General features: G+C 51.2%; 1 protein-coding gene across 1 annotated transcript; it reads right to left on the reverse strand.

Annotated features, from left to right (window-relative positions):
* Positions 1-8,437: 8,437 nt before the first annotated feature.
* On the reverse strand, positions 8,438-22,464 carry SASH3 (SAM and SH3 domain containing 3). Its single transcript, XM_057718523.1, has 8 exons — positions 22,294-22,464; positions 14,597-14,692; positions 14,069-14,215; positions 12,503-12,644; positions 11,145-11,293; positions 10,791-11,000; positions 10,505-10,655; positions 8,438-9,942 (listed from the first exon to the last, which is right to left on the reverse strand). Exons 1-8 carry the CDS (start codon positions 22,348-22,350, stop codon positions 9,752-9,754), a joined length of 1,143 nt encoding a protein of 380 aa, XP_057574506.1. The 5' UTR covers positions 22,351-22,464; the 3' UTR covers positions 8,438-9,751.
* Positions 22,465-24,074: the final 1,610 nt, after the last annotated feature.

Raw genomic sequence — 24,074 nt, forward strand, 5'->3', positions numbered from 1 at the left:
AGAACCACCCTGGGGATGTGAATATCTTTGTGTGGGGGTGTGTGGGGTGGGGGTGGGGATTGAAGGGGTTGCTTGTCACTACCCATACTTCCATTTTCCAGGGGACCCTTGGGTTGGAGAGAGAGCTCCCAAACTCTCCATTGATCTATACTACATTCTGGGTTGAAGTTTACCTTATTCTGGACTATGAAAAAAAGGCCTTTCAAGGCCATGAACAGTGTTAGAAGGATTGGGAGGGTCAAGGGTTATATTAAATTAAGAGAACAAGTTCTTTATTAGGATATTGTTTTTATACAGGTGGATGCTGTTGATTGCAAATGCGTCTTGGTTATTAAAGCAGGCTCATCAGGGCCTCCCCTTGGAATTATTTTGTCAGTGCTCTTTTACAAGTGATGGTATATATTTCTTTTTAAATGGTCTGTAATCAAGTTTCCTTACCAATTCCTGCCTCACTCTTCCCAGGTAATCAGAAGAAATGAAATTTGGCCACTCCTGGATTTTTCTCTACGTCTTCCCATTTTCCTTGTAGCAGGATTTGAGTTTAGCAATCCTTAGAGAGAGAGACAGACTGGGACTCTGACTGACTGAAATTCCTGTCCTGTCTCTACTTTCCCATTCTTTTTCTGGCTCTCTCAGTTTTGTCCTTGTAGTTAGATTTTAGTTAGTTCAAAATAAGGCCAAGCCTGGAGAGTTGGGAAGATACTAGATTTTTCCAGTTAACCTGCTACTCAGATGAACCCCTTTTTAGTCAGTTCTCAACCCATCGTATCTCAGCCCATCTCCTTTCTCCTCTCTCAGCTTACCTCAGCCACTCTTCTGTTGACCCTTGGGTCAGTTAGAGAAGCTTTCTTTTTGAGGTGAAGGGTCAACTCCTTAATGACTAGTGTGAAATGATTTTTTTTAAGCTTCTGCTTTTCCCTGCTCCCTGCCCTTGTTCTTTTCCTTTATAAATCTTCTGCATTTAAGACCTTGGCCTGAAGATCTGTCCCATTCATACCATGCACCAGCTGGGCCTGTTCCTAGTCTGAGTTCTGATCAGAGGGGAGATTGAAGAATTGGTCCTTCCCAGGGGAATAGGCTTTAAATTGTTTGCTCTTTTCAATGGCTGACATTCTTTCCACCTCTCCCCTTCCTCCCCATTCCTTAAGTTTCCTATGCATCCCACTTCCCCAGGCCAGGATGGTTGGCACGGATCCAAAACCTTGAGGGGTTGGTGGAGTTTGGCTCTCTGGGGCCTTTTTTTTATTTTCATGTCCTTTTGGCGCTGGAGCCCTGCTTGCCATAGTGGAGAACACCATCTCCCTCTTTGCTTTTTTCACCAGTGGCAGTGGTGGGTTCTAATTCTATAGCAGCTAAACTCCATTCTTCCTGCCCTGACCTTCCTGCCTTTACCCTTAAGGCCCCTTTTCCTACTGACCAAATCTCTTTACCTTGTTGGGGGAAAAAGAAGCATTTTGTTTTTAAATCTATTTTCTAACTTAAATGCAATTTAATATGTAAATCTCTGCACTTTTGTGTGAGCCTACAAATGCGTATGTGTGCTGGGTTTTTCACTCTCTGGTGTTTCATAATAAAGAAATCCTTCTTTTTGGGGGGAAGCCAATTAATGAAGGAGGCTTGAGTGGTTTTAGAAATACAGGGATGTCTGTTTCTTTGTGCTTCTGCCTCATTTCTTTACTTGTGCCTAGTGTGAGTGACCGGACCCCTCCCCCACCTTTTGACCCCCCCCTTCTTTTGAGAGGGCCCTCAGCCTAGTGGGGCAGAGAGAGGGACCTGTACTGTGTGTCTGGTACCCCTCTGGTACCACTTAGATTGGCTCAAGGGGTAACCTAGCAACCTAGCCCCCCTCCCTCTCCCCATGGCCTGGCCCTCCCTGTTAGTCCTTTTCTTCCAGTTCAGTTCATTTTGTACCCCTTGAGGCTTGGGGCCAAGCTAGGGAAAACCACCAAGGGATCACAATAAAAAAAAATTTTTTTTTAATGATAATTTGCTCTCATGCCTTGGTGCTACTAAAGAAGACCAGTGCTTCCAATAATTCAAAAAGCATTTGTGTCAATTTTGAGAATACATTCTAGGAATTGCTTGCTGTTCTTCGGCAATGGGTTTTAGAAACAGTATCAAAGGCTAGAACTGGGAATATCGTTAGTTTTGAAGGATGCAAGCCCAGCTCACAAAAAAGGGAGTCATTGTGGATTTCATGTTTTGGATAAAAATGAAAGGGGAATGGGAACTAGAAATCTGCTTCTGTAAACCATCAAATGCCCTATAGGACAGTAATATAGGTAGAAAAACCTAGTATAATTAGCTTGGCCTACTTATTATACAGATAAACACAAAACATATTTTTACAGTTTCAGTGTTATACACTGAGTTTCCAGTAGTGCAACAGTTAGGTAAATTGAGTGAGGATGGTACTTTATTTTATTAAGCAGTTTACCAAGAGTTGTGACTTTTGAAAATCATGTCACCAGCAGCAATGCCATTCATGGATTTTTAAGTTGCCAGTACTAATTCTCCTTTGTAGCAGTTGCATTTGCAGTGAATCTGCATATATAAGTGGAAACATCTGACTATTAGATCTTTTAAGTATAGCCTTGTGCAGGCATTTGCATACTGAAATGTATATTATCTGATTATAAATGACTTTCCTTTTATTTCTCCTTTATACTATAGTTAGTGTATTATGTTGCTGTTCTGGAAATTATGTGTATAAGCAGTTTATATTAACTATGAAATTCATTTCAGGGTGGCAAAGGGTACATTACAAAATAGTATATATACCAAGGGAGGGTTGGGACTGATAGGGTTGAGAACTGTTGGACTAGATTATCTCAAAGGTCACTTTCTACCTCTAAATATTTGCAAAACTTAGAAAATCAACAAATACCCCCCAATCCCCTTACATCTCTAATGTGCTTTTTAAATTTTAAAAGTAACACATGTTCATTAAATTTAAAATTAACACATGTTGAAAATTTTGAAAGTACAGGAAAGAAGATTGAAAAATCACTCATAAACTCATCACCAAATATAGTAATCACTGTTAATATTTTGGCATATTTCTTTCTAGTCTTTTTTCCATGCATATATATTTTTGAACATAACTGGAACTTAACTATAAATATAGTTTTGTAATCCTGATTTTTTTCACTTAGCATTTTCCGTATCATTAGAAATTATTTGAAAAAATTTCTTAATGACTCCATAATATGTACATAACCTTTTCCCTATTGTCAGACATTTAGGTATCTCCAATTTTTCAGTTTTATACATATTGCTGTCGTGAACTTCCTTATATATGGGCATATCTTGATTATTTCCTCAGGATAGATTGCTAGAGGTAGAATTACTGAGTCAAAGGGAGTGCTTTTTTAAAGGCTCTTGATAAATATGGCCAAATTGCTTTACAGAAAGGCTGTCCCAGTTTGTCCTACCAGCTTCGTATCAGAGAGCCTCCTTCAACACACCTCCTTTAAACATTTGGTAACTTGATATCTAGCTATGAACTGGTATCTTGATGCCTTCATTTCTTAATTTCTATTTCTTCCGTTAATAATGAGGTTAAACGTTTTCCACACTTACCCTCTGCTTTATGTTTCTTGCCATTTGTATCCTGTGAATTGGCTGTCCAAGTCCTTTGTTTATCTTCTGGTATTAGGGGTTTTTCTACTCAATCAATAAATGAAAGCTTGGAGCTCACCCTTCATCATGAGCCAGGAAGTGAGGGGGCCTTGATTTAGAAGTGGTTTTACAACTTTGGAGAACGGTGTAGAATTAGCTCCCTAACGTTCCATGTCCCTTCGCTTTCTTCAAGCCCCCCTCCCACTGCCTTTTCTGCCAGCCACTGCCCGTCTTCAGCTCTATCAGACCGTTTCAACTTGGCTAAGTGGGTGGTAGTTTTGTGCCCCCAATTAGAGACATGGTTGTCACAAGACGTGGCCTCTGTCCATGCCATCCCTGAAGGGAAGACACTGATCATGTAGTCCATGTTGCTTATGCTCACTCGCGCTCTCTCTGTCGCCAGAAAATTGAGTACTGTGACTTATCTAAGGTCATGTGGACAGTTACTGGTAAAGCTGAGACCAGAATCCAGATGTCCTCACTCCCAGTCCAGAGAGTTTTCTGGCATAACCCCCTGCTCCTCAGTCAAGCAGGTGTAGACAGAGAAAGGAGTTTGAATAATTCCAAGTGTCACTTAAATGAAATGAGGCTTTTCTTTACTTAACATTCAATATATACTTGTTGAAAACTGACCGTGTGCTAGGGTTAACTTTAGGAGAAATTGCATTGCTGACCCCATTCTCTTGTGAGTTGAGAAACAGCAGTGATTTTAGGATTTTTTTGCCATTTGGGATGAATTTTACCAGTGATCTCTCCATTTTAGGCATGCGGAGGGCTGACTATATGTAGTTGGGCTGATATGGGGTAGTTGTTGCAGTTTCTGTTTTAAACTTAAATCTCTCTCCAGACCCCTGCACTTAGGTTGAACTGATGGTGGGGTTTCTTTAGCACAGAAAGTCAGGAAGTTGCCTTGCCGGGTTCCCACAGTCAAATCGCCTGTCCCTTTGTGAGGGACATTGCCCTGGGCTCTTTCTGACGCTACCCCTGGCAGGTCCCAGAGGCAATGGTATACAAATGCTATATTGGTAACTGTGAAGTTATAGGAAAAGGTGAAGCCTACATATCAAGTGCTATAGAATTCTGTTTATTTAGGACCTTCCTGGAGGAGGAGTGTTGGCCGGGTCTAGAGGGGAGGCAGTTCCTTCCCACTTGATTGTGTTGTTGGCTGAGTAATGTAGAATGTGGCCAACGTTGTGTGAGAAGTGAAGGTAGCCTCTATTGTGAAGGCGAGGTGGGAGAGCCACTTCTTTTCCCCAGCCGGGAAACCTCATACCTCATCCTGAATTTCCTGACTTGGAAGGGAGGAAGGTGTTGAACCTCACTGAGACTACCGTGATCAGTGCCCATTTTTCCCTTTACAAACCTCTTTTAGCTTTTGTTGTAATGCCCTTGGTCTCTAATGGCCCCACTGAGGCCTCCGCTTCTGTGAAAACCCTGGGCGGGGTTTCTGTGAGTGAGAGAAATAGCGGCTGGGGCCTGTGTCAGACCTCGCTGCACTAGGGTTTGGGTGGGGGAATTTGTGGAGGCCACAGCCATTGTTGTGGGGGTGTGGGGGAGCTGATCCGGACCCACTTGGGGAAATAGAGGCAGCGAGTGACAGGAGAGATAGTTTAGCTGGAATGTGCCGGTACCCCCAACTGCTTCCCCTGAATGGGCTGGACTCTAAATTCTTTCTTTTTGAATCTGGCCTTTATCCTCTTCCTTCTAGCAGCCCATGGATGTCCAGGGGAGCTGCCTAAAATAAGTCTGGTACCCAGGGCTGATCATCGTAATGTGGGCTGGGCAGAGCTAGGGCTGTCCCAGGCTCTCAGGTGGGCTTTCTCCCCATCACCAGCATCTCCGGACGCCAGAGCTGGCACCCTCTGCCTTGAATCCTAGCACCCTCTGCGAGCTTTGATAGAGCTTGTCTCTGAGCTACAGCAGTTAGTCTGCAGACAAGCACATGTCAGCGTGGCCTTTGTGCCCATTCTTGAGCTCAGTACCTTGGAGGTTACAAAAAAGGTAAAAAAATCCCACCATTTATTGCCACTATGTGCCAGGAACTTTATACACTACCTCATTTATTTCTCTGACAACCCCAAGAGGTAGGTATTATTAGCTCATTATTCTTTTTTGTTTCATTTAATTTTTATTTATTTTAAATTATTCTTAAATTGAGATATAACTAGCATATAACATTGTGTAAGTTTAAGGTGTGCAATGTGTTCACTTGATATATTTATATATCGCAATATAGACCATTATTCTTATTTTACAGAAAAGAAATGTATGTGTATGTAATTACCTCAAAATGTGTAACTAACTAGTAAGCAGTGGAGTCAGGATTTGAAGACACTTTGACTCCAAAGCCTGTGCTCTGGGTTACTACACTAACTAGGGGTCCGAGGTGAGATGAGCCTTGAAGGGAATGAAATGGAGGTCGCCCGGTGGTGACGTTATTCATTGAGCATGAATTTTGTGCTGGACGCTGTGCTTAAGTATTTTACATCCACTAGTTCATTCAATCTGTGTAACAACCCTACAAGGCTAGTACTATTATCCCCACTGTACTGATGTGGAAAGTGAGGCTCAAGGAGGTTAAGTGGCTTGTCCAAGGTGACCCAGCTAGTGAGTGACAAAGCCAAGACTTGAACTCAAGTTGGCCAGAGCTCCTGCTAGTCCTTGTCTTCCTGCCCTAGAGGAGCCTCCACTTGCTGGAAGGGCCTAAAGGCAGAGGAAGAGCCCCATTGCCCTCTTGGACCTGCCCTCCCCCACCTTCCAAGGGGAGCTAGAGGCTACGGCTCCCTGGGCCTCTGACATCCCGGGCTGGGGGTGGGGGTATAGGGTCTCCAGCTGTGAAGACTCAGCCTCATGGACACCAGCCCTTGGTTTTCTGGGCTCAGGGAGCCACTTGGCATCTTCTAGATGTCCGTGGGGCTGGTCAGGAGCTTCCAGCAGTCCTGCTTGGATGAGGGGCTACAGGCTCTGGGCTGCAGACCTGCAGAGGCACTGCCTTTCTCGCCCTCAGGCCCTGGCGTGTAGTCTACACTTCCTCATTGCCCTTCTTCACTGGCCTCTCCCTAAGTCTGGTGATCATTGGAGCCCTTGCACAACTACCTACTTTTAGCCTGTATTGAGCCTACAGACCAAACCGAAGCCCCGTAGCTCTGAGACACCCCCCATTCCCCACCCCAGGGCAGGGGAGGATTTCAAAACATCATTTTCTCAGTCATTCCTCTTTTTCTGAAATTTCCCTTTCCCCAGATTGGAGCTAATAGGTATTACCCAGGAGGTTTAAAAGGTTTAGGATTCTCCTCTGATAGGCTCCCCTCGGTGTATGTGGATTTTAAGCACTTTGGGTCTTATTCACCCCCACTCCTCATCTTCGCCTGCATCAAAAGGCAGCAGGATAATGACTTTACTGCTGCCCTAAATTGGAGGCTTAGGCCTATTTATTTATTTAGTTTCATTGTTTTCAAAAATTAAAATATTGTTCCTTCTTATAGATATAAAAATACTTTTCAAATTCAAATAAGACAAGAATGTATTAAGTGAACACTTCTCTTCCTCACTCCCCTAATCCCAGCCACCCCCTCACAAGATCACCACTGGTAACCATTTGGTGCAGATTTTTCTGGTCTTTATTCTTGTGTATGTTTCCTTTTCTTAAATAAAAATGGAATCACCCTATAAATAAGGTTTATTACTCACTTTCCCCCGTGATATTGCACAGACGTCTTTTACAAGAACGTTCGTACATTATTTGTATAATTTTAAAGTTTCAAGTTAAACAATAAAAAAATCACAAAGATTTTCCCTGTGTCCATTAAATATTTTTCTACAACGTCATGTTTAATGATATTGTATGAATGAGCCATAATGTATCTAACTAATTCCCCGTTTGCGTTGTTTCCAATTCTTACACACAAAGCTGTCGTGAATCTTTGTCCATATATTTGTGTGCACTCGTGTGGCTCCTTGTACAGATGGAATCCTAGGAAGTGAATGGCTGGGTCAAAGGGTGTCAGAGGCACATCACAGAGCAATAGGTTGCCCTCCAGAGGGCTGGTGCGGCTCCGAAAGCTGTTTGGCTTCCCATCGAACATCTTCAATCTGTCTGAGCCTCAGTTTCCTCCTCAGTAAATTGGGAAGATGACGGTACCTACCTCAGGGGGAGGGGATAGCGTGAGGATCATAGGAGAGATGTATGCAAAGCATGTGGGGGCCTGGCACACACGTCGCTGCTTTTTACGAAATGACAGTAACTATTCAGTACCACTAGGGCGGTGAGGCCATTCGGGTTGCCCACAGCCACTAAGGGTAGTGCAGCTGAGAACAGAGCTTGCGTTCCAGTTTGCCCTCCCTAATGCAGTTAATGCTGGGGAAACAAAGGAAGCCAGGGGACCTCGTCTCCAGCCCACCTCCCAGGAGACGGTGTAGCTTCAGAGGGCACGCAGTGGGACCCAGAAGAGGTGACCTCAGAGGGAAGGCCCTGCTCACTGCATATCTGCCCCTCTTGGACCCTGGCAGCCCCCAGCACAGGTCCCTTGTCACTGGGTGGGGTGGGTAATGAAGAGTTTGAGGAAGAGGGGAAATAGCTAACCCCCACTCTCAGACCCCAGCAAGGCCAGTGGCCATGGGAGCCTGAGCTCTGAGGGTTGGTTAGTGGTTAGCAGGGTCAGGGACACTGAGCATCTTTGCAGAAGGGACAGACGGCCCTGACAGTGGAGGACATTTTGCTGAGTCCAGCTTTGAAGGAGACTGGTCTGTTCCACACCACCCCCCCAACTCTGTCTCCATAGGAAAGATAACCAGACACGGTAATTTAATTCTACCTGTTTATTGCTATCAACCCATCTCCCTCCACCCCACTCTTATTTACACCCAAACCGTTTCCCCAAGATGGCTTCTACCAGAGTTCCTGATACTGGGTCCAAAAGTGTGTCCACTATGCATAGTCCAAAACATGGTGGGCACTGTTTGCCCTCAGGCCAGCTGGGCCCCAGGAAAGGGTTACCCCGGGAATTCTGGGCATAGACTTGGTACCGGGGTCAAGTACCAAGATACTTGACCCACAGATACTCTCCCTCCCCTTATGGAGTTCAAGGTACATCAAAACCTTTAGCAGAGTAAAGGTGGAGTAGTGGACTCCCCAGTGTCAAGCTCTGTTCTTTCTTTGCTTGTAAGGACCCACATGAGAGGCCAAGTCTGGGCCTGGACCTGCATCTCGCTTCTGAGGGGCTGGTCTGTTCTTGGAAGCCAGGTCTGGCCACCTGCCATCGGCCTTGGGGGAAGTGTCATTTAAGGAGCTGGGAGTGGAAGGGGAGGGCACTCATTGTCTGAGATGTGGGCATTGTTTTAAGCTGGGGGAGTTGCAGCTTGGCTTGAGTTATGTGGGGAGGTATGGAATGGATGAGCAGGAGGAACGGTTTCATTTGGGAGCCCAAGACCCCTCCAGCCCCCTCAGTAAACCCCACTCGTGTCCTGGGCCACAGGTAATGGGACAGCAGACATTTAAGATCACAGAATGTCAGCATTGGCAAGGCCCTCAGCAACTATCCATTCTCATCCTGACCCGTCCTAGACCCAGACTGAGGAAGGCACTCTTTCAAGTGGCACACTGATTTAGTGGCTAAACCTATAAGAAAATTAAGGTGAAGGAAAGTAGGAAAGATACATGTACATGTGGCTTTCTTCAAACCTTGTTTAGAGAATCTAGATTCACTTGTGATCAACTAGAGTCCTTTTCAATGACCAGCTTCCGTAGGCTGTTGAGATCGACCTGAACCACTGACTCGGCCCCCTTTCCAGGAGCAGCGCGACAGGGGAAGGTGGTGTGGAGGCGAGGAGGGTTTGGAGGCCTTGGTGGTGAGGAACATGGGCCCAGTGGCCCTTCAGTGCCCCCCTTGCTTCGGCTGCAGCTGGAAGGCCTGCGCTGTCAGCAGCTGGTGGAGGGGCGGCCCAGCTTCAGCTGCTTGTTGTGCACTCCAGCCATGCCTGTAGGGCCTGGCCGGGCTCTGCTGCCCTAGACACCCCTGGGGGAGCGGGGCCAGGCTCGGTGCCAGTCCTCTGGCCTGGGGCCACCGCAGGAAGCCGGGTCCATCCCCTCAGGCTTGGCTGCTCGGGCCCAGCCTCAGCCTGCGCTGCTGCCTCAGGGTGCCCCGGCCAGGGAGAGGCCATGAAGCTGCTCCTCAGCGCCTGCCAGCTCTGCCTCATCGCGCCCACTCTCTGAGCCCTCGAAGCAGCCCGAGTCACGAGGGATGTCCACCTTTGGCTCCGCCACTGTGTGCGCCACTGGCTCCTGGCTGCTCTCGGCACCCTCTTCTGCCTCCTCGCTGCCAGCTGCCAGGGGCCAGGGAGGAAAAGGAATGTGGGGGGCTTGGGCTTTAGCTGGGAGGGGGCTTCAGAAACCCCGGGGACCCTGCTTGGGTGGAGGGACCCTGGGAAACTCACTGGAGGTCATCTCTCCCTCTGGATGCCCACCACGACCCCTGCCCTTTCTTGGCCCTTGTGGCTTAGAAGCAGGTAGGAATGGTTTCCAGGCCAGCTCTCCAGCCCAGGAGCTCAAACTTCTTCAGCATTGAGCCAGTAGCCAGGAAACCTGCTCTGGAATCCTGGCTCTGCCATTACCCCATGTTGAGGCCTCGAGGCCATGCCTTATCTTCTCTGGCCCTAAGTCTCCCATTTGATCCCAAAGGGAGTTGAACCTGATCATTCCCAAAACCGCTTCTCCTCATAAGCCCTACCTGAGACTGGAATTTAAGTGTGGAAAGTGCCTGCCCACTGCAGAAGGGCGCCGGGGCAGGACCGGGGCAGGACCCGGGCAGGACCAGGGCAGGCCTCCCCGCCCAACACGCCCAACACCAGCGCTCAGGCCCCCTCCCCTGCCCCTAAGCCCACTCACTGTCGTAGTCCAGCAGCAGCTCGGCGGCCGTGAGCAGCTTGGCCCGGTGCTGCGGGTCCATGATATTCAGCTCGTTGAGGTGCGTTTCCCGCAGCTCTTTGAAGTCCTCCAGCGTCTGGTAGCCATTGAGTAGCAGGGTGGACGTGTGCTCCTGTGGGCAGAAGCAGGCCACCGGCGCGGCTGCTTACAAGCCACCCCCACCTAGGACCTGTCTCTCCCCAAATAGCTGACTTGCCCTGGCCCCTATCCCTTGCTCCTAGACACTAGCGCAGATCCCAGCTCAAACCTCAAGGCCGATGCGCTCCAGCAGCTCATGCAGAGTCTTGGGCTTTGGCCTCTTGCCCTTGCTCTGTCGGCGGCTGGGGCGGGCAGGCCCCACAGCCTCCTCGGGCAGCACATCCACGTAGATGAACTTGAAAGAGCCCAGCCTGCCATTGAGCAGGCCCAGCCAGGTGCCCACAGGCGGCTTTTCAATGATCTGGATCACATCTCCTTTCTGTGGGAGGAGAGGAGAGCAGAATGGAGCACGGGCGAGGTGGTCCCTTGGCCTCTCGCTGACACCATCCTACCTTGGCTCAGTCCAGCCTCCTGTGTGGGTACAGCCTGCCAGGCTCAGCCGGAGCCTGGATGCCAACCTTACCTGCAGCTTCAGTGAGTCGTGGTCATAGGGGCTGGGAGTGAAATCGGTGTGGACTCGTGCCCGGCCACAGAAGGGCCCTGTGTACTGGGGGGCAGGTGGTTCCTCCCCGAAGCTTCCAGAGCCTGGGCTGGGGCTGCAGAGCTCACTGCCTGCAGGAAATGGGGCAGAGAGGAAGGTCACCTTTGTCTCTGGACACTGGGGCAGTGCCCAGCAGGTACCTTCCACGGGGTCTGGCTAGAAATCCCAAGGATCTGTGCTGGGGAAGAAAGCTGAGCTCTAGCAAGTCTCACACTGCAGAAGGGATTCTGACCCAACCCCTCCACTACCCTGAAGGAGCAGAGCTTCCCTTCTGGGGCCCCAGGCATGAAAATAGTTGACCATAGAAGGAGGAATTGCTCACAGATCAAAGACTGGGCAAATTGGGAGGGTCTCTAGAGACCAACTGGGCCAACACCCCAATGAACAGATGAGGAAAACTGAAGCCAGACCGGCCAAGTGACCTGCCCAAGGCCTCTCACCTTATAATTGGCAGCACTGGGTTCGTTAGACTCCAGGCTTCCTGACTCCCGCTCCAGTGCTCCTGGAAGCCACCTTCCACCCAGGAAGCCACACCATGCATCAATATTTTACTTTCTCTGCTTAATAAGACTCTGTGTTGAGTTACAACATCACATGGAAACTCACACAGACTCTTACTCTCTGGGAAGGGCAGGATGAGGGCCTAAGTGGCTTTCAGTGGGGATAGGGAGGTGTCTTTGGAGCCAGAGAAAGAGCAGAGAACTTGGAACTAATCCGAAAGGAGAGAAAGGCAGTGCCTCTGTAGGTCTGCAGCCCAGAGCCTGTAGCCCCTCATCCAAGCAGGACTGCTGGAAGCTCCTGACCAGCCCCACGGACATCTAGAAGATGCCAAGTGGCTCCCTGAGCCCAGAAAACCAAGGGCTGGTGTCCATGAGGCTGAGTCTTCACAGCTGGAGACCCTATACCCCCACCCCCAGCCCGGGATGTCAGAGGCCCAGGGAGCCGTAGCCTCTAGCTCCCCTTGGAAGGTGGGGGAGGGCAGGTCCAAGAGGGCAATGGGGCTCTTCCTCTGCCTTTAGGCCCTTCCAGCAAGTGGAGGCTCCTCTAGGGCAGAACTAAGTACAAGACTGGATTACCTTGGGCAAGTCCCTTAACCTCCCTGAGCCTCAGTTTTCACATCAATAATGTAGGGATAATAATGGTACCGGCCCCACGAGATTGTTGTGGAGATTTAACATGCAGAGGGCTGAGAAAGGTCCCAGCAGGCTAACAGTAAAGATTCATTGCTCTTACCACCCCCTCCTGTCTGGCCTTAACCCCGTCCTTTTCTCCCCATTCACCTGTGGATGCCTGGCGGCTGAGGGCTGGGAGCTCCTGCTCCTCCTGCCCAGAAATGGCCAGCGCCATCTTCTCAGGGCCGGGGCTGTCAAGGCTGCAGTCTGGAGAGGTCGGGGAGGCTGAGCCCTCCTCCAGAGTATCTCCCTGGAGGGGAAGAGAAGCAAGAAGCCCTGAGCAGCCTCGGCCAAGGTGCACATGGGGCAGCCCTGGGTGCAGAGGAAATGGACTTGGACTCCAGGGAGAACTGGGGCCTGGCTGGTGCCCCAGCTCTGTCTCTTGCAGGCTGCATGGCCCCCTCTGGGCCCCGGTTTCCTCTTCCGTGAAGTGGGACTGACAGTCCTTGCCCTGCTCACGTCATGGAATGAGGCTCCACTTGGGTGCCATGTGAATGTGCTTTGTCAACGTGAAGTGCCAACGCACACACAGAAAAGGCCGCGTGCCAGAGGTGGGACTCAGAGCTGTTACTAGGGCATGGCCAGGCAGACCACAGCGCTGGAGAGTCCCTGCTTTTGACTGTGCTCCTATGCGCCAGACGGAGGATGTCATTTACTCCTCACCCGAGGCTATGTGCTCGATTGTCCCAAGTTTACAGATGATAAGTAATGAAGGAACGGTCCCAAGGCCATGCAGGAGCCCACAGCCCAGTCGGCCTGAGTCTAGAGCTCCTGGGCCTTCGCACATCTCAGTGCCGTGGTTAACTCTTCCACAAATGACTGGGTGGGAATAAAAGCCCTGATGTGTAGGAGTTGCCAGTTCCCGTGTTGTAAATACTCCCCACGGTGGCCAACAGAGAACTACCCCGGTGGCGTCACTGAACAAGCATCATCATCAGCTACTTGCACCCCCCAGACTGTAGATGCCAGAAACCTCAAGGGCACAGAGAACAGTGAAACGCAGTACAAGAATTAGGAAATGAGCTTTGAAGACTGACTTTAGTCTTTTTACTTTTAAAATAATGGATTTAAGTCTAAGTGGGTAGAAGTTAATTTTCAACAACGGTTGTGTCTCACACCTGGCTCATGAAATTCCTGAACATTTGGCCAGCTGCTGTCCCAAGCTGCCATGAGCCGCTTAGCACACCGCTGCCGGGGCGCCTCCTCCAAGAGCCTGGGGCATACCAGACTCACTGTGGGACTTTAGCTACTTGGATGTGCCTGCCCCACAGCTGTCTGTCCTGCCCTCCCTCCCTCCCTGGGCCAAGGCCAGCCTTCTTGATTTTCTTTCATGGGGCCTCTTTGAATCAAGCCTTCCCAATCCCAGGGTCTAGTTCCACGCAAAACTATGCAGTGGATGAATTTGCCCTTTGCGATCTCATCTCCTGAGACCTGCCCGTCCAGGAAGCTTCTGTTACCCAGACCTTCATCCCTCCTCAGACCCCACTCCTCACCCTCGGGACCATGCCTTTCTGCTGTGTTCATGGCTGAGGAAGCTCTCTTCCCAAGGCGACCTTCCTGCTTGTATGGGGCCAGGCATTGTACCTGAGCGCGGCCGTCACGGGGCCATGCTCATACCCTACCAGAGGGGTGCCTGTCCTCCCTGTCACCCCTCCCCTGGGTCCCAGACCTCACCATCTCCTCCGACAGGGCCTTCACCATCTTCTTGCCCATCTTCCTGTTCATGGTTCGGGAAATCACGGCCCTCCACTTCTTCCCCAGCTTTTTGCTGCTCTTCCCAGCATCCTCTGGGGCCGGATCACCTGAGTCATCTTCTGGAATCTGTGACAATAAATGTGGCGGTCCAGAGGCCCTGGTGACCATGTCTGGGTCCAGGACTTGGGAGCAGAAGGAGGCTTTTGGGTCCCGGAAGATGCTGGAGGGGTGGGAAGGAGAGCTCCCCATCCCCTTCCCTTTTAGCCCCTGACTCGTCCTCAGCCCTATTCATTTGTATTTAAATTGGCAAATAATTTGCAATCGAAAAGAATGCAGGTGAGGTTTTAGGGCCCAGAATTTTGGTGGGTGAGAAAGGTGGGCCCATTGTATTTAAAAAGACTTCGCCTCAACAATCCTAAAACCCTCTTTCCCCTCCTCCTCCCTCCCCGCCGTTCCCCACCCCCTAGGGCCGGCAGCCAGGTCCCCCAAGGAGGCTCTGAAACTCACGTTGTCATCCAGATTAAATTCCTTCTCGCTCACCACAGGGGAGCTGGGTTTGGATTTGGCAAAATCTTTGAAGCTGCTGGAGCGCTGAAGCGAGAGCTGGAAGAAGCAGAGGTGTTGCCATCAGTGGTGCTAAAAAATGGTGGCCGAGTCAGAAGCAAAAAGCTGTTCCCGCGCCCAGCACACTGCACGCATCGCAGGGCTGGACAGGGCCATGGGGGCCGTGAGGGCCCAGGGCTGAGGAGGTGAAGCTACAAGATGTCCTTCCGGCTACCTGGCTTCATCCTGTTCTTTACCTGTGAGCCGCCCCTCAAGCAGGCCACAGAGCAAGCTCCTCACCTCAGGAGCCTCAGCCCCCAGTCAGGCCTCAGACTAAGCGCAGATTTCCACCAGCACCTGAAGTCTGGTCCCCAGAACCCTGAAGTGAAAGACTAAATCCAGAGTCCGAGTAAACGCATGTCTCCTACTGGAGACATATCTCAGCACGTACAATAGCATCACCTTTATTTATATAACAGAGCAAACCCTCCCAGACCTTGTAGCCCAGCCTCCAGGCTCTGTCTTCCCCAGGCATGGTTTCCTGTGACAGTGATCGAGGGCAAACACATTGGGGCCTCCAGCCCAAGAAGAGGAAGGCAATCCCCCCAGGGGCCAGTGAGACCTGCCATTACGTGTTCTGGAAAGCCACAGTGGAGACTGATTCAGAGAAGGTGCCCACAGATTTGGGACACAAACGATTGGGTCTAATATGGTAAAAGAAAGCTGCCATTTTGTCTGTCTTTAGCCGCACTAGCGGCTAAAGTTAAAAGCTACTCTAGACTTGTGCCAGTGTTTGGATTTTTAGGTGTGACCTATTGTTGTGCTGGCCGTATCAGCAAACAAAGGATGCTGTGGCCATCAAGTCATCAGCCACTACTGCTGCCCCAATGGTGAGCCCTGGAGGAACTCAGGAAGGAGACAAACAGGCTGCCGCTGCCAGGCCCTCAGCCACTGCAGCCACCCTCAACGGTGCACCCTGAAGGGACACAGGATGGGAAAGAATGGGGTACTGGCCCTTATCTTTGCATAGGAGTGATTTCAATAAGCCCTGACTCTTGCATCTTCCCATACACAGAAAAGTGCTAAATTCAACAACTTGGGATGTCTGGTTTCCTTTTAACAGTAATCTTTTGATGTTCCCACTACCTGGTCTTTGTTGCCAAACTCCTATTTATCCTGGCTCCTCCCTTACCTCTTGGGAGCAGTCTCTCAGAGCCAACTGAGAGGCTGCCTCCCGGGCTTGAGGGCCTCAGAAAGTCCACCGAATAAACCATAATTCTCAACTTTTAGGTTACGCATTTTTTTTCAGTCAACAGTGCCGATAAGCCTGTTTTCAGGAAATGAGCTGTCTTAACTGTACATGCATGCACATGGCAAGATAGCAGGAGAAACCGGGGCCAGGTAAGGAGGGCTGCCTTTAGACACAAGAAGTGGAGGTTGAGCCCAAATCAAGATCAACAGTCAGGACCAGAGATACAGACAGGAACCAGGGTTCACAGATGGCCAGACAGATAGAGCGGGGTCGGCTGCAGACACCAGAGATAAGGGCTTGAGGAACCGAAGCCCCAAACCCACACAAAGCCGAAAGTTTCACATCCTCTTTCCTACGAAAGGGGGTCCAGTGACAATCCCCCAGGGCAGGGACAGTATCACCTGCCCCCCTGCCCCCAGGCCCCGGCATACACACAACTGGTCCCAGCTCTTGGCGACTGCAGTGGAACACTTCAGTTCTCTTGGTGGGTCTTGACCAAAAGCAAGTCAGACACCCGGGGCAGCGGCCACACCTTCCTAGAGGTCACAGCAAGCTAGATGACCGGAAACTAGGTCAGTGGTCAGGCCAAGCAGACACCAGCACCATGAAGGCCTCCTGGGTGAGGCACCTGCAGCCTCAGGGAGAAAGCCTCTTCCATGCGATGCTGGGGGGCTGGAAAAGGGGGCTGAGTGGATGCAAGGAGGGAGAAGCATGGCCGTGGAGTGACCGCTGCTCTTCCCATGCATCTCCTCCATCGTCCTTCCCTGATTTTCCCTGCCCACTCTTCTTTCCTCTTTTTCTCCCTTGCTTTCCCCTTCTCTCCTCAACCTTCCATTCATTTCCTCCTCTTACATGGCTAGGATGCAGCTGCCTGGATAACTTCCTCCTCTTATTGCCTGGAAAAGAGGGAACAGAGAGAGGGTGGGCACCGGGCTGGCCTGGGCCCAAGAAGGGCAGGCTGGGGTGTTAATTTTAGGCCGATGGGGCCTATTATGGCCTCCCCTCCACCAACCCCATGTCTGGTCTGCAGACCAGGAGGCTGAGAGTCGCCCCTGAAGCCCCAGGGACCAGTGAGCCTGGAAAGCCAGCCGGAGAGCAGGTGTGGGGCCAGAAGTGGGCTTTGATGAGGAAGAGTAAACTCACCGCCAGGCTGCTCTCTAAAAAACTGCAGTTCTTTCCTTTTCCTGTCATTAAACTGCAGTCGGGGTGCAGGGGTGGTGGCTGGGAAGGCGGCTTTTGGCTCCTGGGACCTTGTGTCAGGGCCTCTCTGTCCCAGCTTTAGCTCAAAATGGGAGAAAAGAATCTAAAACCATGGAAGTGGTGCTGGGATGTGGGCCTGGCCAGCTACTCCTCAGCCCAGAGACATGGAAAGAACTAGACAAGTTCTTTGGATGGCTAAGCATAAGGGCCGTTTGCCCTGGGGAGCCTTTTGCCCTGCTCACCTCTAAACTCGGGAGCAGCCCCAAACATCCCGAATGCCTTTCAGTGAGCCTGAAGTGACGCGCACCCACACTGCCCACTCCCCCCACCCCCGCCCGCCACCCCCCGCCAACAGGTATGAGTGGAAACCCTTGAGCCATTTTGGATTTTCTGTCTGGCCTTCCTTTGGGGTGAGGCCTTCCTGGGGGTCCTGGGTGGGAAGTAGTATCGTACACTGTTGGCCCCTTTTTCACGTCTAAGGTGAGTATATGGGCCTCTTGGAAAGAACTACTTTTTTGGCATTACACGTTGCTGAGATCAATTCTGGGATGTGTGACCTTTGGTAAGTTATTTAACCTCCCCAAACCTCAGTCTCTTTACTTGACGTCCGCTAGCAAGAGTTCACATCTTGGTTCTGCCAAGGACCAGCTGTGTCAAGCTGGGTGAATTCCTCAACTTCTCTGGGCTTCCGTTTCCTCATGAGTGACATGAAGACTAGAACACCCGCCTCAATGGGTTGTTGTGAGGATGAGAGGGGTGAGCATGTGACACAGCAGCCCCTCAAGGCATGTTCGAGAGGCTTAGCTTTTCCAACGCCCCACCTCCAGGCTCTTAGCCCTCGCATTCCCCACCTGGAACACTTCACCCTTCTCTGTCAACTGCAGTTCTTCCTGTCCTTCAGAATCCAGTTTAAGTGGAAACAAAAGCTCATCAGCTGTAGAGTGGATCCGTGAATGAGGGAAAAGTGGAAAAAGCACATGGCAATGAGCTCCGTGCAACTCTCCCCAACAATACGGTGACTCTCACAGCTACACCATTGGGCAGAAGGGACCCGCCACCAGAGTGTACTATATGCTTCCTCGTATAGAAAGTTCAAAACCCCGGCAAAGCTAATCCATACTGTTGGAAGTCAGGAGAGTGGTTGTGACTGGCAGGGGCATGAGGGAAGCTTCGGGAGGGTTGGAAGTGTTCTGTTTGATCTAAGTGCTGCGTACGTGGGGATGTTCACTTTATGGAACTCCACTGAGTGCTACATTTATGATTTATGCACTTCTTTGTACAGATATTATGTTTCAATAAAAAGGTTTTTCAAATCCAGTTTCAAAGGCGCTGCCCCCTGCAGGAAGCCTCCTTGATTGTCCCCTCAGAGCCTCACCCCGCCCGTACTGGCAACTTCTTCCCCTGCTTCCTAAGCAAGCACGGCTTTCCCGGCCTCTCAGCTACCCTTTCAGCTCCTTCAGTGTACCAGTCTTATACCGAGTGCCCTCTGGGCTCCGGGCACAGGCCTTCACATGTGTGGGAAACCAGTAATGAGGGGTCAAGCACCTCCCCTGTGTCCGGCGCCCTGCCCAGCACTTTGTGTGTGTCCGCTCACTTCAGCTTCACTGCAGCCCTGTCTTACATCCGCACTTCCCAACTGAGGACACTAAGACTCGGAGAAATGAAGCATCCTAGGCAGAGTAACACAGCTGGCAGTGGAGGGAGCAGGGCTTTGAACCCATGTCTGTGACTCTGGAAGCTTGTGCTTCTTCCTGGGCTCAGAGCGCTCGAAGTCACCCCCTAGTATAGAAGTGGATTAAGGGCAATGGGGACTGTAGGTGGTATTCGGAAGAAGGTACCAGGAGAGCAGGTGGGAATATGGAGGAAGAAGGGCTCCAGAGGGCTTTGTGGAGGAGGAGGAGGAGCATTTGAGCTGGGCTGTAGCAGGGGAGCCAGGATTTCTTCACGTGGAGCTGGGAAGGGTTTGTCAAGAGCGAGAGTTAGGGATGTTCCAAGTGTGGTGATGGAGTGGTGGGTACGCCAGTGCATGGGGTGGGGTGTGGAGCAGAAAAGGCCACAGAAGGCCCTTGCCAGTCATGGTGTTAGCCTGTGGGCAATAAGGAGCCACTGGAAATATGAAAGGCATGCTGGTGGGGGGCAGGGATGCCAGAGGTGTGCTGTACGAAGGGAGCCCGGGGGAAGTAGTGTGCTGGGATTGGGGAAGAGAGGGGCAGGGAGAGACTGCAAGGAGGGACACTCGAGCACTCGAATGGAAGCCTTGATTCCTCTCCATTTCCCCCGGCAGGAGGTCTGGGATGTAGCGAAAAGTAGGGGTGTGATGGGGTAGGACCATCCTTAGGGGAAGTAGGTCCCAGGACAAACCCCTGTCCACTGCCTACACTCCAACAGATCAAAGAGAGTGCAGAGAGACACCTGGATGGAGGCAAAAGTCTCCAAAAGGCAGCCAAAGGGTGTTGCTCTCCCTAAGCGGGGTGTCTCCCCAATCTTTTATGATGCACCATAGGTGACACATCCCGACCCCACCATCCTGGAAGGCCTGTTCTCGACTCTGCTCTGCTGTTTTGAAGGTCACTCATTCCATGGCCACCTGGGCCTGCCCTGCAGAGCTCTCCTGCTCACAGGTTGTGTCTTTTATGCTCATCAGAATCTTCCGGTGCTTTTGAGATCAGTAGGGAGACAAGAGAGTAGAGGGAGGAGGGGTTAAGACTCTGGACACGGACCAATCTTGGCTTAGATCCTTGCTCTGCAGTTTACTAGCTGTGTGACCTTGGTTAAGTCACCTCACCTCTCTGCACCTTGGGCATAAAATGAAGACAATGCCTGCCCCTGCCTCACAAGGTTGTCTTGAAGAGCCAACAAGCTAAGAGATGGGTGGAGTGCACAGCACAGCTCCTGCAACCTGGTGAGCTATTAGGTCTTATTTTCTCCACTTCAGGGCTGAGACCGAGGCTTGTTTTCTGCAGTGGGCTCCCCACCTCCACCCATGCCTGTAGCATGCACCCTCTCGTGTACACATGTACACATGTGACAGAATACATTCCCATATATTGTTTCAGGCGATCCACATACCCTCCTGAGGTGGGCAGATCAGACCTATCCCCCTTTTCTGAAGTGAGGAAACTGAGGCCCAAGGAAGGTCAGTGAACTGTCCAAGGTCCTATAGCTGGAACCTGGTAGGTAGGATTCCAACTGTGCTTTCTTGTCCCCTGCCCAGCACGTTCTGCACTTGGTAGGCCCGAAAGGAGGAGAGGGACAGGAGAGGGAGGCCTCTCTTGCCTTTGTGCTTTCCCCTCCGCCATGTCACCTTGGCCTCTGAGGGGAAGGGACTTGCCCAAGTCATAGTGCTGAAGGTGGGCCTCTGCCTCTGGGCTTGGGGAAGATGCTGTCTCCACCTTCTGGAAAGTTGGCTTTTCTAAGGGCACTTCCGTGGGATGGGGCTTGGAGAGTGGCTCTGGAGGCTGGCCCAGGCTCTGCAGGGGTGAGGTGGGGTTTGCCTGGTTGACGCTGCCCTCGAGGACATGGCCCTCAGAGTGCCACAATGGCCTTGACTCTCCTGGGAGAGGCCCAGTCATCAAACACAGAATCTGGATAATGGAAGTGGGGAAAGAAGACGGGACTTCTGGCTTCCGTGAGGCTCCGGGTACCTCCGTCTGAGGCGGCACAGGGTGCCCGTGTCAAAGTGTCAGCTCTTTCTCAGTCTCTTTTCTCCAGCTCAGCTCCCCTGTGGTTTGGGGCCCAGCCGTGTGTAGGGCGGTCTCTGCTTCCCACCCCCATCAGCGGGAAAGCAAGGGGAAGTGGACCCACTCACTGAGGAGAGGCAGCCAATGGCAAGTCAGCTGGGGCTGGCGGCGTGCGGGGCTTGGACAGGGGTGACAGAGCCTGTGTGAAGAATCATGAATCTCTTTCCCACCTGCCCACCTCCCCTGCAACCGTAGAGAAGCAGCTGGGGTGGGGAGGGCACAGCCGGAAATGGCAGCCACCCAGGGACCTGAGATGAGGCAGGATGCACACCCCAGTGCCCCAAGGCTCAGCCTCTCAGCTGCTTCAGTCTCTGCCTGGAAGCTGCTCCCCTGACAAAGGGGCTCCCCCACGGAACACCTGGGCTGGGCTCCAGGGGAAACTGGCAGGGCCCAGTGAGGGCCTGGAGGCCCCTGACCTTGGCCTGTGGCTGTGCCTGGCCTCTTGGACCTGGTCCAGGTCTGCTTTGGGATGGTCCTAGGACCCTGCTGGATGTGCCGGATGTACTTGCTGATTGCCTGAGAGAATCCGACAATTGAGTCAAAGAAATAAGTCTAGAAATCCTCAGATCCAGGTAGAGAAACCTACATGTGGCAGAGCCTTCAAGAATGTTCTAGTCTGGCCTCGAGACTCCAGGAAGATGAGCCCCTCAGTTGCCTGTGGCAACTGCTTTTCTTCCTGGCCTTTAAAATCCACCCCTCCCCCCCCCCCCCCGACTCCGACGGAATTTTTTCCTCCTCAACCTTCACTCCTACCCCTCACCTCAGCAGCTTCATTTCTCTTTCTTCACAAATAATTCCTCCCCGCCTGGGAAGAACCTGTATGCCCCCCCACCCCACATCCCATTGCAGGTTTTTTTGGTTTTTTTTTTTTTCCTATTGCAGGTTTGAAGGCCCTTTCCCTGAATCTGGGTATCACTCTGGGCCCCATCTTCAAGTGGGCCCCTTCTCCTGTGGGCCACGGGAGCTACAAGAGAACTGAACCAAGTGGGCTGTGGCCGAAGGGCGGGGGCCCTGGGAGCATCATGGCTCCGGGCTGAGCAGCCCAGCGGAGCCCTCTGGGTGAGAGGCGGTCTCAGGCAGAAGCCGTGGTGGGACTGCGGTAGCGGAGAGAGAATTAAGTACAGTCTTGGGATTCAACTGGAGAATTACAGTTTATAATTCTCGAATTCTAGCCTAGGCTTCTCGTCCTCAGTTTTAAGTCTCTAGCTTACCATCGTATGATTGAATCCTCCAACTCTAGACTTCTGAGAATGCATTCTGTACCTCCGTTTCTCTAGAATTTGAAAGTCTCTTCTGCATTTCTTTACTCTAGTAACCTTTGGGCTCGTGTCCCGTGCCCTTGGGAGAGTGGCCCTCACCTACAGACTCAACAGAAGGCCTTTGGCTCTTCCCACTTCTGTGAGTCCTGGAGAGGATGGGTTGCGAGAGCAGAGGGAAGGAAGCAGTGAGTTCCCAAAGACGCTCCTCACCTTTTTCTTCTGAGTGGGCTCCTTCTCACTGGCGTTGGAGGGCTTACGGCGCAACATGGTCCTCTAGCCTGGTGAGACTCCGCGCCCGCTCTCCTAGGTGTCGAGATGCCGAAGCCTCCTGCCCAGCCTCACCGGCACCATCCAGGGGCCACGGCATGGACTGAGCCTCTGGCTGCCACTCTGACTGCTGCACTGGCAGCTCGGGGGTGCGGGCCATGGACACCCGGCGGCAGCGGCATACAGGAAGCCCCGTCACGTGACCTGCTCTTACAGCAATCGCAGCCCCTGCCGGCCCCTAGGGAGGAAGGAAGTCCCAACTTCAGTCTCCAGAGATTCTGAAGCAGACAGCTTCTGGGTTGAACAAGCAGAGAAAAGTCCCTACCCTGCCACCTCACGGCAATCATCGCCAGTCCTTCGGCCAATCAACCTGCCATTACATGGCCTACTCAAGCCCTTTATCTCACCGACCAGAATCCAGAAGCCGGAAGTGGGACCATCTCTCTGCGTGTTGGGCCAATGTTGCCGGTCATCTTGCATCACCAAGGTCATCACTGCCATCACTACCTCTCCCATCACCCCTGTAGCCATCACTCCTGTCTACAGCCATCACCTTACAGCCATCAGCTCTGAAGTCATCTTCACTGCCATCGGCACACCTACAGCTATCGTTGCTAGAACAATCATCCCTACAGCCTTCACCCTTACAGGCATCGTCACTGCCGCCATCACCATCACAGCCATCAGCCTCTCAGCTGTTACCCTTACGGACATTATAGCCAGTCACCCCCACGACACTCTTACCCCTGTGGCCATCATCCCTACAGCCATCATCACTACAGCCATCACCCCTAGAGCCATCACCACATCCCTGTAGCCAATACCTTTCAGCTATCATCCCTACGGTCATCCCCACTGCCATTAGCACCACTACAGCCATCACTGCTAAAACAACTGCCCCTACAGTCAACACCCCTCAGCCATCTGTGTCTATCTGCCTCACCATTGCCACTATCACCCATACAGCGATCATCCTCATAGCTATCACCCTTACAGACACTATCGCTATAGCCAGTCATGCCCAGTGATGCCCTCACCCCTACAACAACAACTCCTGGAGCCACCTCCCCTCCGCCATCATCCCGCAGCTGTCATTCCCACCTACAGCCATCCTCACCAGAGCAGTCACACCTAGAGTCAACATCCTTTGGCCGTCACCACTCATATTTATCACCACCACAGCCATCATCGTGAAAAAAAAAAAAAAGCAATTGCAAGCAACTCCACACCACCAGCAAATGTCCGTTTCAGCAGGCATTTCTCGAATGTCTGTGTGCTAAGTTTAGCATGTTTGCTTTGTGGGTTATCTGTGACAGATATTTTAATAATCTTAATGACTTATTACAAAAGCAATTCATGTGCATCATATACAATTTAGAAAACAAGGATAAACAAAAATCAAAAATTCTCCGTATCTTCCATGCTATTTGCATGAATATCATTTTCTGTTTTTGAGCATTTAACCTCTCTCTCTCTCTCTCTCTCTCTCTCTGTAGTATGATTTGCACAGAAAGCATAGCAGTGGTTTGGGGGGATGGGGAGAGGAGGGAGAGAACAGGAGGGGCACAAGGACACTTTTGGGGGTGATGGATAGTTAACAATCTTGGTTGTGGTGATGGTTTCATCGGTGTATTCATATGTAAAAACTCAACAAACCGTATACTTTTAAAACGTGCAGCTTATTGTAGTTAAACGATACCTAAATACAGCTGTTTTTAAATTTT

This window comes from Hippopotamus amphibius, chromosome X, assembly GCF_030028045.1.
Source record: "Hippopotamus amphibius kiboko isolate mHipAmp2 chromosome X, mHipAmp2.hap2, whole genome shotgun sequence".
Classification (NCBI taxonomy): domain Eukaryota; kingdom Metazoa; phylum Chordata; class Mammalia; order Artiodactyla; family Hippopotamidae; genus Hippopotamus; species Hippopotamus amphibius.